The sequence below is a fragment of the Gallinula chloropus genome (assembly GCF_964237585.1).
Source record: "Gallinula chloropus genome assembly, chromosome: 5".
Classification (NCBI taxonomy): Eukaryota; Metazoa; Chordata; class Aves; order Gruiformes; family Rallidae; genus Gallinula; species Gallinula chloropus.
This window is the reverse complement of record NC_140090.1, coordinates 39759428-39774799: the sequence shown is the minus strand read 5'-3', so window position 1 is coordinate 39774799 and position 15372 is coordinate 39759428. Positions and strand designations below refer to the sequence as shown.

Genomic DNA, 15372 nt, shown 5'->3' with positions numbered 1-15372 from the left:
AATAAATGTAACTATCACATACCCAACATGGCATTTATCCATCTGGCTCACTGATTTCAACATCTGTAAAAGACTGGAATTTGTGAAACTTAACAATGAGCAAAATCTTTTTTTCTTCCTGTGAACTGGGGGTGGAGTGGTTCCAGTATGTCCCCTGTCTCCCCGAACCACTGTTGTTTGGACCAGAGAGCTTGATTCTAACACCACAGAAACTTTCTTGCCTCATACTACAGATACAGTTAATGGGTCACAAATACGTTTATCTTCTCTCAGTTAAGTGTTTGAGAACACACACAGCAAAATTTTTAATTTTTTATTTAAAAAACTTAAAGCTCTTCCAGAACAAGTACAGGACAACAATAGCCCAAGTAACTATAGTAAAGACTTTGAAATATTTAAGCGGAGATGCCTTGTAATGGGGAATTAGAAATGCTATCCTGACAATTTCCTGGTCTATCTCAGGAAATCAGATTACATGGTCGAAAATCTGTGCTCAGAAAGTAGTTCCTGATGGCCTTTTGATGAACTGTGATTACAGAGCACACAATGCCTTGGAATGTTTGTTTCACTGTCCTATTCTGTACATATTTTTATCTTTGTGGCTGAAAATTGAAAGCACAAAAAGAAGTGGTAAAACTGCAGCTTATACTGTTTTGAAAGTAGCTGCTAATGCTTCTGAAAGCCTACTTACAAGTAGAACGATCTTGGGTTTGTTTTTTTAAAAAACTGCAAAAGACTACCAAATACAAGATGCCAGCCAGGGATAATGAGGTAGGTTTGTAGGACTAATGGAATCAGGTCTAATATGAATTGACAATATAGTGCTAGGGGAGGCGTAAATTTGGTCTTTATTACAGGAATAAAGACAAGAATAACAGGGTTGGGTTTTCTTACTGCAGTAGGATGCTGACTAAAACAGCAAAGGTGGTAACACTGAATCAGATCTGAACCAAGGTGATAACACTGAATCAACACTGAATCAAATCTATTAAAGTGTATTATAAACCAGCATTCAAGTGTTCTTTGTTGCAGGAAGGATTAAAGTATTTTGTTTACTCACAGAACAGGCTTAAAACTATTAGGAAAAGCTTTCTATTTTAAGCAAGTATGGAAGCATGTTAGCTATTAGAACAGATTCCTCAACCGTCGCGTGTTATATATTAAAATAGCTGTCGGAATGCTCTGCAAGTACTTCATTCTTCACTCAGAACAAGGCTGCAAACTAAATCACCTCTGGAGAGCCCTTGAAGCCCTAATACTGCTGTAATGTACACAGTACATACACACCTTGCCCTCACTGCTTGTTAATCTTCTGGGTACTATTAAAACCCCTAGAATGTAATCACCATAGATCACCTTCAGAGTAATCTTGTTTTTAACGTATATTCAGTAATTGTAACAGTTAAACAATTGATAAGATTTTAAACCTAAAAATAACCCCACCTTGAAGTTCTATCTTCATGAAATACGTTTGAATTAATTGCAGTTAGTACAATTGAAAACATTTACTTCGAATTTAATACATCTATAGCAGTTTTCTTACATGAAATGACACAACCACTGCTTCCTATAGGGCATTTTAAAGTTTTACAGTGTTAAAATAGGTGGGCTTTCCCCACCCCAGCCCCACAGTCTCTACTTGTGTACAATTTAAACCTTAGTTTGATACTGCTTTTTAAACAATATTTACACACACTTGTATTTAAAGCATTAACCCCCCCCAAGTTGTTATTTTGACAAACGACGTTTTTCAGTTGTTTTTTGAGAACTTTGCACTATTTACAGAAAATTAACTGCAGTGTACAGAATAAATGACTGCACAAATATTTAGCCAGCAGCCCTCAATGTTGCCAGAAGCTGTACTACATGTACAGAACGTTTCTAGTATTGGATAGCGAGTGTTGTTTCATCTATTAAAAACCCCCACAAACTGGAATAATTTTCTCTTTATTATTCTCATAGGATACTCAGCAGTTTCAGTTCAGTAAAAGCCAATCTGAAATCAGAAAGGACATCTATTATTTTGAAGACTTTGCTAGGGTACCTGTATTACTCTATAAACCCATTTCTTACCGCGAAATTCCAGGACTGGAGCAGGGTAATGTTGGCTACCTGGCACATCCATGTCACATCCATGTCAAACAAGTGAGCCTTACAATCTGACGCAGGAGAGGCAGCCTATGAGAAAACGGTTGCCGATCAGCTCTAAGGACTATTGACCTCAATACCCAACTGTTTACATCAATAAAATGACCACCAGAATTGCAGCTTCACAAGCCTTACCAATGTTCAGCAAACATGGAAGCTGAAAAACAGTTCTGATTTTGTTCCATGCTGAAAAGCACTTTCCCTCTTTACACAGATTGTTTGCACACGCCACAGCAAATTAATCCCACACCTAATGGGAAGTGTCCCTTGGGGAATAGTTTCTACCTTACTAGGTGAGACATTAGGTCTTGACATTTCTCAGGCTGCTATTGTGCCACTCAGAAATGCCACCTAAAGACCATGGTTGTTTTAGGGCAATCCTGTCCTTACAATTAAAGTATCTTGTGCCAGCTTCTTCAGTTCAGTATTAGCAGCAGATACTCTTACAGCATACTCATGGAATCGTGATCTGTAACAAGATCTCCTTTCCTGATGGAGTATCAACATCAAACTCAGATCCCCTATGAAAAAAAAAAAAAAGCAAGCCAAAAAGCTCATTCTGTGCATACTTATAATGTTGACATTTGAAATTTGGTAAGAAACCACCCCAACAACCCCCCCCCCCCAAAATCCCAGAACAAAACAGTGGCAGTTCTCTTTCAGCTTTAACTCCACAAGATATAAAAAGGCGTGGGTTTTTTTCTTTTTTAGAAATAGCAATATGACAACAGCTCAAAACACTGTATTGTAGTATTTAATATACAAAATAGATGTCTTTTTATCATTTAAACATAAAAACCCTGCAATATATATGTAGAAGATATAAAACTATCGATGTCAAATTTGAATTATAAAAAAAACCCTGTAAAGTTACAGTTCTTTTACTAGAATATGGATAAAGACTTTTTATAAATGGAACCAGAGTGCATTAACTGGAGCCACTCCAGATTCCTGCAGATAGCTATAATTTTTTCCAACCGTTTCTTCAGCAGCTTTTGCTGAAGAGGTAACCTCTGCTGCAGTCTGATGGGCTATTGTATCCTAACAGGACTCTGCTGATCTTATCATTGAACCTATTTACACATCAAACCTAAACACTTTTTATGGAGCTCAACTTGTGGTAGTGCCAAGTCTCAAATTAAATCATGCTGTTCTCAGCATATTGCAGAAACCATACTGGTTTATTTCTGCACTGTTTGGATTATTAGTTGGATCTTTGTATTTTCATCACAGGTTCCTTCAAAATCATGTAAGTGAAACTATCAACTAGACCTGCAAATCAGGAATGAGTACAAAACTCCACCAGATCAAATGAAACCTTTCAGAGCACCATTGTTGCCTGCCACGAAAATATGTTCATACCAGTAAATGTAAGCATTATTCTTCAGTTTTAAAAATTTATTTGGCAGATGTATTTTGCTGTTGCATATATAACCTGACAGTATTTTTATTAATATATTGGGAATTATTAGTTACACATCAGAAAGAAGATTCTTCAGTCTCTGCCACCACCTTATATATTATACAGCAAAGCAACTGATTCTAAATCTTAATTATAAAGACAAGGTAAATAATATAAATAAAACTATATAAAATGTTACAAAAAATATAATGGATGTGTCTTTAGAGATAAATGGGTGTGTCTTTAGAGATACATTTTGAGGAATTCAGAATCCTGCAGTTCTTGTTATTTTCAAACAGTGCTTCAGAGTACTGAGGACTTTTGAAAATCCAACCAATGAATTACCACAGTGGAAGCTGAGCTCTTTTGGGAATGTGTTACTGTATTTCGTATCATCTTATGATATGAACTCAATGATCTGTATTTTTCAAGTAATAATCCCAGCTTGTTGGAATGCCACATGTAAACTACTTGCAACATCTGGTATTTTTTTAATAGGAATCATTTTGTACTCACCTCCTGAACAAAAACTAAATGAAGTTTCCATCTGTTCGGGTTTTCCCATCGGTATCAGGTTCCTTTCAGAGCACCAGAGCTCAAAGAGCCCAACACATTCCTCTTTGGATGTATATACAGCCCACAATCCTGCCACGTAATCAATACTGATCAAAATTTGGACAAACTTTGTATCGATGTAAGCTGGAGGAAGTTGACAAAAAGTGCTGGGATGATAATTTGCACCTTGGCAACAGATGGAAGATTTTGACAGCAAACTTCACCAGCTCCTTCTCTCAAAAACTGATGCCCTTCTTACTAATACAAGGACATATCCATCACATCTGGATATGTACATTTTTTTAGCTGGCCAAGCAGTTCTCTGGAGTATCTATGTCATCTTCTGAAGCCAGCTAAACTAGAGGACATGGTAGTAGGCAATTTTGGTGACTTACTTTCATCAGACTTCACAAACAAGGCACTAGTGTTTTCCTGTGCTGCTGGGTTAGACAAGTAGGCTGCCTTATCAGCTTATTCAGCTCTAGGGTATGCTTTTATCAGGCCTGAGCATTCTTCAAGTATATTCTCCAGTTTTTAAAATACAGGATTTTGAGTGGCTAACAAAAAAAAAAAAAAAAAAAAAAAAATATTACTGAATCAAGAACTACACTAGTATTTGCAAGAAAACAAGGCTCTTAAGGACAGGATTAACACTAAAGTAACATTCCTTTAGGCTGTTCTAAAATATTATAGAATGTGTTTTTTCAATGCATCAAGAATTTTAAAATGCCTGATGTATTGTGTTGTGTCCCCCTCATCCAAACCTTTGGTCAAAAAACTGTAACAACTTTACTATAGAACATAAAAATGATTTCCTATAAAAACTGGATAAATGGAAAAATTTAGCAGCACAAAATGAGACTGTTTCTTTCTACTACCTAAAATTATTCAGAAGCCTTCTAAAATTATTTCTCATATTTCTTTTAAGTATCAGAGGCCTCTTAGTTTGGAAAAGAAACTGTGTAGGTATAAAAAGCTCAACTCTTTCTTAGGGTCCTAGGTGACATGTAACTTGTAAGAATACTGCAACATTAGTACAGAGATAACAAATAATGTAAAATGGTTGCATTTCATCAGCCTCATGTTTCTCTTGGTCCAATCTCCACTTGCTTCAGAGCATGATGCAAGAACTTTTGCAAACATTCCAGGGTAAGGTACTATGGAGGCAATTTTCCTCAGAGCACCGGTAAGAAACCTGCCAGATCTTTGAAGCAGTGGGAAACTTAAATTTTTGTAGTAACTATTTCTTGACAGACTTGAAAAATTATTTCAAAAACTTACTTACGCCCTCAGAGATACTTTTAGGAGTAGATCTATTATGCTTTGTATGATGGTCTTCTTTTTTACCCAGTATGATTTTTCCCTTATTTACTTGGACAAACATAAAAACCAGACCTGGAAGGTAGCAGATCGAGTACTATGCTCCAATGGTATCAAAACCACTGGAGAGCATGTATCCCATTTTTCTTGCAACATTAAATTTGCAATCCTTTCAAACACAACTAGAAAAACAAGCTAACTCAAGCATCTCTTCAAAGGAAGTCTATTCATACTTCTATTTCAACCCCATAGGTGCATCGACATACTCACCTAGAGTGCCTTTTGAATTTTTTTTTGTTAGAGAGTCACTTTGTTTTGTTTAAAAGATATCTTCCTTGCAGTACACAATGGACGCTTTGCAACTATAGAAACAGCAGAGCTAAAGTCAATCGAAGAGCAAGCAAACTAGGGGAGCAACAAGAGGCAAAGCGTAGCCTGAAGGAAGCTTCCCACTTTCATGAGGACCAGTGGCACCCTCAGGCTGATGACTACCAACCAATCAGCCCTGCAGAACTGGCCAAGTACTAGGATGCCACAACAAGAGGGAAGAATGCTGCCAATCAATGTGATTGATAAAGCACTTCAACTTTATTGCAAGCACACACTTCCTTTTATACTATTCCTACCATGTGTTATACCTGTCGTATTCTAATTGGCTCTTAATTAAAAGTTACATTTGCATACTCCACCCATCTTGCAGCCTGGGAATCATGTCTTCTTCTCAGTCGCAGGAACACTGAATCCTTATCACACCTCCTACTCCCACATTTTGTGACCATGCTGTATGATACACAAGAATATGCTGACCAATTGTTGCCCCTTCTGTTCTCACCAAGATGGCGTGGGGCCTAGTCTTACTAAGCTACACAGGCGACTGCTTGGACAACTGCTCCATAGGCTCATGGCCTTGCTTCTCAAGCCATTCTGCAACACTAGGAGGCTGCACAGGATGGCCCCGAAACACCAACAGTGTGTGTAGGGCGTCTGTTTCTTAAGTAACGGAAGGACAAGGAGGGCTCATCTCCAGGAAGCAAGGAGGCCTGTGATCCTCAGCTCTTTGTGGCTCTGGCAACCCAGGCCACCTCCTCACTGGCCTGCCCCCGTGTAAAACCATAATCTCATAGCACAGCCAGAAGACCAGCCCTCTTCTGCAACAGAGGAAAATCTGCTGTATTGAACTCAATATACGTGACAGGTAAGACAGGTTCAATACACTTTCTATGGCACTGACATTGATTTGGAAGGGTGAGGAAGCTTACCTCTCGCTATCCTCTCTTCCTCAGAATCCACTATTCCCTTCTCTGCTGGGGATGCATTCACACTGAGTCTCTAATGCAAGTACACAGCTATATGTATTACTTTCAAGAGCCATAGTAATGCCCAACTGTGTAACAAAAAACCAAAACAGACCAAATATTCCAAGAAAACTCCAAAGATTTACTCAATTTTCATACAGGATAAATGCAACATCTCAAGACGTAGCTTTAAAATTAATCTACCGAAAATAACTTCAGTCTGCTGCAGGTGTCAGATGCTTTTTCACTGTTGCTTTCTAGTTTTGCAATCCGAGATCCAAATTGTACAGCCCTTTTTGGCAAGATGGTCGAGGCTGTAAGGCCCAACTCTTTGGCTGCAAGGCGCAGAATCAGCTTCTCACCAATCCCTCGAGGTAAAGTCAAGTCAGCTTTTTCTGAGATGGGCAGAGAATTGAGGAATGAAACAACATCTTCATCAAGAAAAGGAAACCTAAAGGAAAGATACAAAAGCAGAAATACTATTTAAAAACTTCATGTTTTCCCTTTGACATATGCAAAGATTTCAGAGCCTGTGTCAGTTCCTAACTCGAGCTGTACCTTACATACTAGTGTTGTAGTGTGGAGGCAAGACTCCAAAGCAGTTACACAGTCTTGGATAAAGAAAACATAATACAACATGCTTAAACTCAGGAGCCTGGAAATTTTAAAAATGCAAAAATTTAAAAAATTTTAAAAAGCTCAGGCATCTGAAATATTTGGTTTGTTCAAACATTAGAAAGAAAAATCAGAAAAAATGGAAGAGAAAGACATATTTTAAAATAACACTTGCCAAGATAACTTCCAAGTATTACAGTTACACTGTAACTATGAAACAAAACTATTTACACAACAAATTCTGACAACACTGTGAAGTCCTGGCATTCACATCTAAATCACAAGCATGATTTACATCATTGCCCATCCACCACTGCCACTGTTTTATGTTGATCTCAAAATGTGCAACTAGGAAACAGATTTGGAAAAACACTGGAACAAAGATCACATGAAAAGACCTCTAGTGCACCTGAGTGGCCTCTGCTACTGGACAAAACCTAATACCTATCTAATATAAACCCAACTTGATTTCACCTGTTTCAACACCCCTTGTAGCTACTTCTTAAAACATCCAGATGGAAATGCAAGGTTGAGGTTGCTAGATTTTAAGTAATTCTTCCACAGTACTACAGATCACTTTTTAAAAAGGAAAACGTGTCACAACACAGTCTGCATTAGTGAAACTGCAACAGAAATTAAGAGACAATAAAATGCATAGAAGTTTCAATCAAGCTTTCTTCTGGAGTATTAAAAGCAGAATCTAACTGGCAGAACCAGTTTTGCTTCATGATAAAACAATACCTGGCTTCTTTTCCATGATCACCAATAATCCTGTCATCTCTACCAAGATTTCTAGAAGAAATGCGATCTAACTCCATTTCAAGTTCTTTATTCAGACCCTGTAAGCCATCTTTTTTGAAGCAAACACGATGTCGAGAATATCCAGCAAGCTGTTCATCTGCTCCAATTCCTGTAAGCACAACCTAAGAAAACAGAAGAAAAGAAATATTTCTTAAAATCTATGCATGCTATCAGTACGTACCAGATCTTAAATATTCAACTATATCGTAAGGAGAGCAACTGTAATACACATCTGCTAAATTACCTGTCATGGTGGGATGTGCCTTACACATTTGCAAAGCCTGAAACAATTTCAAAATAAAGCCATGGGAAACCTGAAGTAGGGTCACAACATGACCTAAAAGTACATACAGATATTTCTACCAACGCAAGGAAAAAACACCAAAATAATGTGTGCGTCACAAATACACCATTATCTTTGAAGAACATCTTTGTTCATTTCTATTACAATAAACATAATTTAAGCCTTTATCAAAAAAATTATTGTCACACGTTATGTGGGATGTCATAGGTTCTAAATTGTCACATGCACACCCAAATTACTATTAATATACCAGCTACTGGGTTAGCAACAACTGCATTACACAAAATAAACCTGTCCTACTGTTCTAGCTACTCAATGGTAAGTACAGAAAGTGTTATCAAGAGCAAAACACTACTACATCTGGTCTGTTACTGTGCCTTCAACAGCAATTCATTTCAACAGTAGTTAAGTCTTTCAACATCAACGGTCAAGTGTATTTTACTAATCTGACACCAGACAGTGGTCAACTCATTTTTTAACCTGTGCACAGTACTGACTGATGAGTAAATGCCAATTTTGCTTTATGTTTTATTAATTCATGAGCCATTTGAACATATTCTGGACCTAAGATGAATCTGTATGTTTTGCAAATCTGAGATACATGTCCTTAAGTAGACCAGTCATCTTAATCAGCTGTGCTCTACATCAGTAGTTTTAAAGCAAATTATTACATTTGTTGGAGTTTTTGTTGTTCTGTTTTCTTGTTCTTAAGATCTAGCAATTAGCAAAAGAATAATAAAAGCCTCAAAAAGCACAGGCAGCAGCGGGCTGCAAACTCCTGAAATTAAACAGTTTATTCTTCCCTATGTAAACCATCAGGAAATTGTGAAGTGAGAAATAAAAATCAAATTCCCAAGAAAATCATCTAGTTACTAATATTTTACTTAACACTATAATAAGTGAAAATAAAGTTACAAAAAGGAAAGCATTATTTTTTGTAGTTCTGCTATGCAATCAAACTCTTATTATAAAACATTCCAAGTAGTCATTTTTTCTGCCATCTTTATTTGCTATTTTGTCATCTAAATACCATGCCTAAATAAGAAACTAGTATTTTTACAGGAGTTGGGATGCTGGCATGAAACACTATTACTTAATACTTCATTAATGTTTCTCTTAGTCTGTTAACCTGTTCAGTTTGGACTGAATAGCAGTTACCCTCTACTGGAGTTAAAGCACTGAAAGTTACCGTTCTTACGTTTTTTCCCATACTTGCACTGCTGCTAACTCAAGCTTACTGAGAAGCCACACACATTACATGACAAGAGAACTCAATGCAGCTTTTAGATTCCAGAATTACACAAAAACTACCAGTACAGAACTATTCTATATTCTGCCACTGAATTTCAGAAGGCTTATGAATCTTAACAATGCCTGCTGATTTCTGAAGCAATAGAACTGTTTTTACATTCACAGATCAAGCATAAGGCAGAAAAGAATCAGTACCTTTGCAGAACTATTATATGGCTTCAGTTCTCCGTGTTGACTAATAAAACCCTCTCCTCTGGAAGCAAACCAAATTGCACAGCCAATGCTGTCATCCAAGACTGTATCCAGTGGGTAAATTAAGTGATTAATACGTTGTTGTCTCATTTTTTTCAATTCCTCTGGTACAACATTAATTTCCACAAAGTTCCAGGTTCTTGAAGGGTTGATGGCTTCTAATTCTTTCAGTCCTGCCCTACCTGTGATCCTGTCCGGAACATCAAAGCAAGATAAATGAGCATCACTTTTAGTATCAAGATCTTTGTAACTTTCTTGAGGACAAAGCAATTCAAAGTGTACTTCACGGCTGGTATGTTTTTTAGTGGCACCCTTTTGTTTAGCTTGTTCTTTTCTGATGAAAGCTACATTGAGAAGATCAATTGGTTCCTCCAAGGGCACATGTTTATCAGCAAGGGCTGCAATAACCATAGAATCAATGCCACCAGAAAAGAGCACCGCAACATATGCTTTCCTATTAGACATGCTTGGATTTTCTCTTGTTTTCTGATCTTGATGTCTAAAGAGAGATAAAACCCGTCTCTTCACCGCTTCATTTAAAACATCAATAAACTGATGGACTATTTTTTTCTTGTGTTCTTCTGCAAGAAATCCTTCAAGAGTTTTTACAGAAACCATATGGGTTATGTTGCTAGTATTAGTGCCTGCACATTGACCAGAAGCTTCAGAAATTGTTTTATTTAAGGGGATAACTGGTGCTCTGAGACACAGTTTTGACTCATTCATCACAAGAGGTATGTGATTTGGTAAGTCTTTTGAAACTTGGTCCAGAACATTAACGAATATTTCTTCTACTGCTTTCTCTGTGCAGCTGTACTTCCATGGAAACAACGTTAAAGACAAAGACTTAGTTGCTGCACAACCTTTGAGATCAATTTTGAAAATTCCAGATGCTGGGACTTCTTGCCATTGATTACCTGATTCAGAACAAACACTTACAGATGTGAGACTGAAAGCACTGTCAACCTCATTATTGAACTGCCAAAGCAAGCTACGACGACCAAAATAATCTCTACCAAACCATAAACTGTCTCTAGATGCTTGGTAATAAATAAAAGACCATGGACCCCGAAGTGATGAAAAGAGTGACAGAATGTCTCCTTCACTACTGCATAATCCAAGATGACGAAACATTACTTCTGTGTCATTCTCTAGATCTCCTACATGCACTCCACTGAATATTTCTCCATTCCAAAGAAACACATTGTTACTGGCATCTTCCAGAGGCTGAGGAGTCATCAGTCCCCTCAAGTGAAGTACATGGGCAGAAAACAGACATTCATAAGAGAGGTCAGAGGCAGTTTTTATCAACTGCTGACTGCTGTCTGGTCCTCTTTTCCCAAGATGGCAGAGTATGTCTTCGTTAAAGAAATCACGAATAGCATGCTGGCTACGCAAGGTAACAATGCAACAAATACCACACATCGTGACTTTGAATTCTTATGGACTATTTCTTCATTTTAGTCTTTTCTGAATTTTCCATCTCCTGATGTGCCTTCTTTAATTCATCTAATGTATCTGTGTAAGAGAAAAAGACAGGAATAATCATTTTCATAAACTAAGTTTGAGTAGACAAGTTTAAGAGTATATCTAAGAAATGAGTAACTCCAGATGCTTGTTCAAGAGAGAAACATGAAAAGCTTAGTAACAAAAGTGATATAGTATTGATGTAACACAAATATAGCTAACTGTTACTTATTCCTCTTAATTATACTAAGATTATGATTTTTTTTTCTCCCCAAAAAATCAAACTCTTAAGTACCATAAAGGGGATGAACAACTGTTGCCTATGTAATCAATGTGATTTACACATTTGTAACAAGAAGAAAAGCGAACAGTCAATTAAAAGGTCAACACTATTAAATCAAAGGAAAGAAAATGAGAGTAGCAATTGTTCATCCCAGAAAATTGCATCTGATAGACAAGTGGCAGTATTTAATTTTAATGCACCTTTGAAATCATTAACTACAAATGCAGCTTTTACATATTTAGCTGTTTCATCAACTTTAAGACTGCAGACTTACTTTTGCATTGAGATAGCGTTTCTGTTCGGTCTACAAGGAAGAATATGTTGCTATTGGGTTGTTGCCTATAAACTTTCTGTAAAACAAAACCAATGCTGCATTAAGTCAAAGCAACAAACTCTGGCAACCATGCTGCAGCAGATGCTGATGCAGGTTCACTGAGATATCCCTTCACTTTTATGCTAGAAGGGTAAGACCTGCCCTGACATCACTGGTATTTTGATGCCATACCATGAAAAACATGCTCATGATCAACCCATGACTATTCTGCATTTCTCGTTTTCTCATACACGAGGGATCACATTCTATCTTGAAACACATAGACAGGAAAAGTGACCTCGTGCAGTCTTCTGATCAATTCAAACATCTTAATGCAATAACTTGGATGAAACATAAAGAGGCAAAATCTCCCAACAATATATTGTGTTACACTGGACAAGTGTATATAATCAAATAATTGGAAAGACAAATTATTCCAAGAACGTCAGACCACATCCGTACTAAAATCTGTATTAAGCAAATTAAAGACAGCATGCTCTATATTTCCACACCCCCTCCTTGTCTCTATGCTTATTTCTCTGAGGCTAAAATGAAACAGTCAAAAGAAAATTTGTAAATACTTACCCGGTTCTTCTTCAAATTAGAAAGTTCATCAACTACAACTTTCTGCTCTTTAATCTGGAAGGCAAAAGATGGACTTCAATTTAGTAACTAAAAATAAACCACTGTTTTATAATCCTGATGGTGAACATTTTTACTGATATTTTAAGGCAGCTACACACATATGTAGCTGCTGTTCTGTGAATGCATCACTGAAGACACAGTGGAAACAAATATAAAATTAAATGCTAAATAGCCACTCTAGAAACAGGTGATGCATGGATTGGTATTTCTCCTAACCTTGAAAGCAATCACTACTGGGAAGCCAGAGTAACTCTAGTTATTTATAATCAGAGATCACATTTTTCCCCCCGAAGAAAACATGCAAGCAACTCATAAAATACCAAGTAACTTCAGAAAACAAAATTTAGCCTACTGCCTACAATACACTTTATAACTGCATGTATTCTCCAGATTCAAATAAATCCAAAACCAATAAAATCCCCAAAACTGTATTAAGAGCCATGGAAGCCTTTCTACTGCTCGAATTTTTCATAAAGTTCCTTAGTAGAATTCATTGCTCTGTCTGACTGCACAGGCAGAGCTGGCAAGTAGTCCTGTTTTCTTATATGATGACAGCTGTCAATAATAAAGAGCAATAAACAGGACTGTCAAAAAAGACAACAAAAAGAACTAAAGCTGGTCAGCAGGCACTTAATGCTCTCTGTTAGAAAGAAACAATATGGTTTTCTTTATTCTTCCTTTGTCTTCCTGGAACTGGTGTAACATTCAAAGCTGACAGAAAGCTCACTTAGCCATGGTGAACACGGCATACAGAAAAGACGGCTTTTCCAGCAGCTACATCAATATTTACAACTCCCAGAAATAAAAAAGCAATTTAGCCTTTTGGTACATGCTATACCAGCCACTAAAGCATAACAGAAATTCACAGAATCATAGAATTGTAGCAGTTGGAAGGGACCTTGAGAGATCATCAGGTCCAACCCCCCTGCCAAAGCAGGTTCTCTAGGACAGGTCTCATAGATAAGCATCCAGACAGGTCCTAAATATCTCCAGAGAAGGAGATTCCACAACCCCCCTGGGCAGCCTATTAAGAGCCATGGAACCATTGTTGTAAATTCCAACAGTGATAGTGTTATGTCCTAGTTTTAGGGCTTCCCAAACAATCAAAATTATAATTGACTTTATACAATACAACCACATGAAAAGAAAGCGATTTTTTGAGGGAAAGCAGTTCCAAAGGACCTGACAGATTCCATAATAAATAAAGCTACTGGCACCACAGAAAACAGAGCAGATTTACGAGGTGTGCTTGCCACCATGACTGAAATCCCTTGGCACTTTCTGAACAGGTACAGCTGAAATAGATACTACAGAGAAAAATCTCACTGCGACTTACCTGACATTTCAAGCTCATCTTGGAGCAGTAAGAGCCAGAAAAACAATCTGACGAGAGGGCTAACAGTGACGCCGACAGGCAGGCGCCGCAGCGGCTTTCCTAAGAGCCCTACAACGAAAACCCCGCACCAGAGGCGCTCCAGCCTCCTGGCAGGACTCGCCCTCTTCATGCTCATCACACCCGTAGTTACAGGCTTTGCAAGGCAACCGCCCCCCACCCCCTCTTCCCCCCCCCCCCCAGCAGCACGGCCCTGAACGCGCCTCAGCCCGCCTCACGATGCTGGAGATACGCGGGGGGAACGACGACACGACAGGGAACGCGGCCTCCGGCGCCACCGCTAGCCGCATTGCGGCCCTCTCTCCCTCCTCCCAGCAGCAGCCCACCTCAGCTTACCCTCCGGCTCAGCTCCTCTTTGTGCCGCAGCTTCGTACTCTCCCCTTCCTCCTGCCGCGACGGGCGGCCCGACATCCCCCCGAGACAACACGCGCGAACGCAGCGACAGCGACAACAGCCCAACTCACGCCACCTCCAGCGAGCGCCGGGAACTACCGCGGCGCATGCGCAGACGGCGCAGGAGGAGCAGCCAGCGCATGCGTGCGGTAGGGCCAAGCGTGGCGCTAACCAGCCGGCGTAACTGAGCACGCGCGGCCTGCTAGGCGCGAGCGGGCGGGGCGGGTGGGGCCGTCGCCGTCGCACCTGCCGGAGGTGCCGTTGGCGGTAGCGGATAAAGGGGTCCGCCCCTCCTGGCACTGGCCCGCTGGCCGAGTGGGCCGTGAGGCTTCCCGGGAGTTGTGTGCCCCGGTGAGCTGCACCTTGTTCGCAAGAGCGCTGGCCAGGCTGAGGTGAGAAGGCTGCTCGGAGAGGGGGCTGGCAGCCCGGGGCTGGTCAGGCAGCCTGCTCCGAAGTACCTGTGCACAAGCTGTTTCGGAGAGGGCCCTCCAGAGGAAATACAAAAGGTCTTCCAGTGAGCACAGGAATTACATAGTGTTTACAGATATTATTTATCTTTCTGTTTGGTAGGATGAGCTTACTCTTTGTCTCTTCTACTGTAGAGATGTCACACTAAAGACACCTGTCTCCATATCCTTATAAATATGTTAGGGAAGATCTTATTTAAGACAACAGCACAAGGACAAATACTATGGTTTACCAGCATAAATAAATTTAGCATGGAAGGGGGTATAGTGAGCACATTACTGTGATGAGACAGCTTTGAAAATGTTTTCCAGGAGCGCCATGGAAGAGCAAGAAGTTTGCTTGATTTTCTTATGAAGGGAATAATGTCCCTTGGCCATGGAACTAATTGGTAAATGACCTGCATGTCTCAGAGAATTTGAGGTCTCCTGCTTTTCATGGAAAATAGACCATATATTTATTAATGGTTA

General features: G+C 39.1%; 1 protein-coding gene across 2 annotated transcripts; it reads right to left on the bottom strand.

The window, feature by feature from the left end:
* Positions 1 to 6841: 6841 nt before the first annotated feature.
* LOC311192345 (asparagine synthetase domain-containing protein 1-like) lies at positions 6842 to 14456 on the bottom strand. Of its 2 annotated transcripts, XM_084264805.1 has the most exons (5): positions 14381 to 14456; positions 12592 to 12645; positions 11968 to 12043; positions 11362 to 11461; positions 10066 to 10133 (listed from the first exon to the last, which is right to left on the bottom strand). In XM_084264805.1, exons 1-4 carry the CDS (start codon positions 14453 to 14455, stop codon positions 11391 to 11393), a joined length of 276 nt encoding a protein of 91 aa, XP_084120931.1. In that variant the 5' UTR covers position 14456; the 3' UTR covers positions 10066 to 10133; positions 11362 to 11390. The 2 variants fall into 2 exon arrangements, with proteins under 2 accessions (XP_084120930.1, XP_084120931.1); XM_084264804.1 differs by lacking the exons at positions 12592 to 12645; positions 14381 to 14456 and adding exons at positions 6842 to 7171; positions 8077 to 8258 and having other exon boundaries at positions 9887 to 11461; positions 11968 to 11980.
* Between the last annotated feature and the right edge of the window lie 916 nt (positions 14457 to 15372).

Excerpts from the sequence above, each read along its gene's own strand:
- LOC311192345 (XM_084264804.1), bottom strand. The coding sequence starts at position 11,368 with ATGTGTGGTATTTGTTGCATTGTTACCTTGCGTAGCCAGCATGCTATT. Across the intron at positions 8,259-9,886 it reads CATATAATAGTTCTGCAAAG|GTTGTGCTTACAGGAATTGG; the intron begins GTACTGATTCTT and ends CTGTTTTCTTAG. Across the intron at positions 7,172-8,076 it reads GATCATGGAAAAGAAGCCAG|GTTTCCTTTTCTTGATGAAG; the intron begins GTATTGTTTTAT and ends TCTTTCCTTTAG.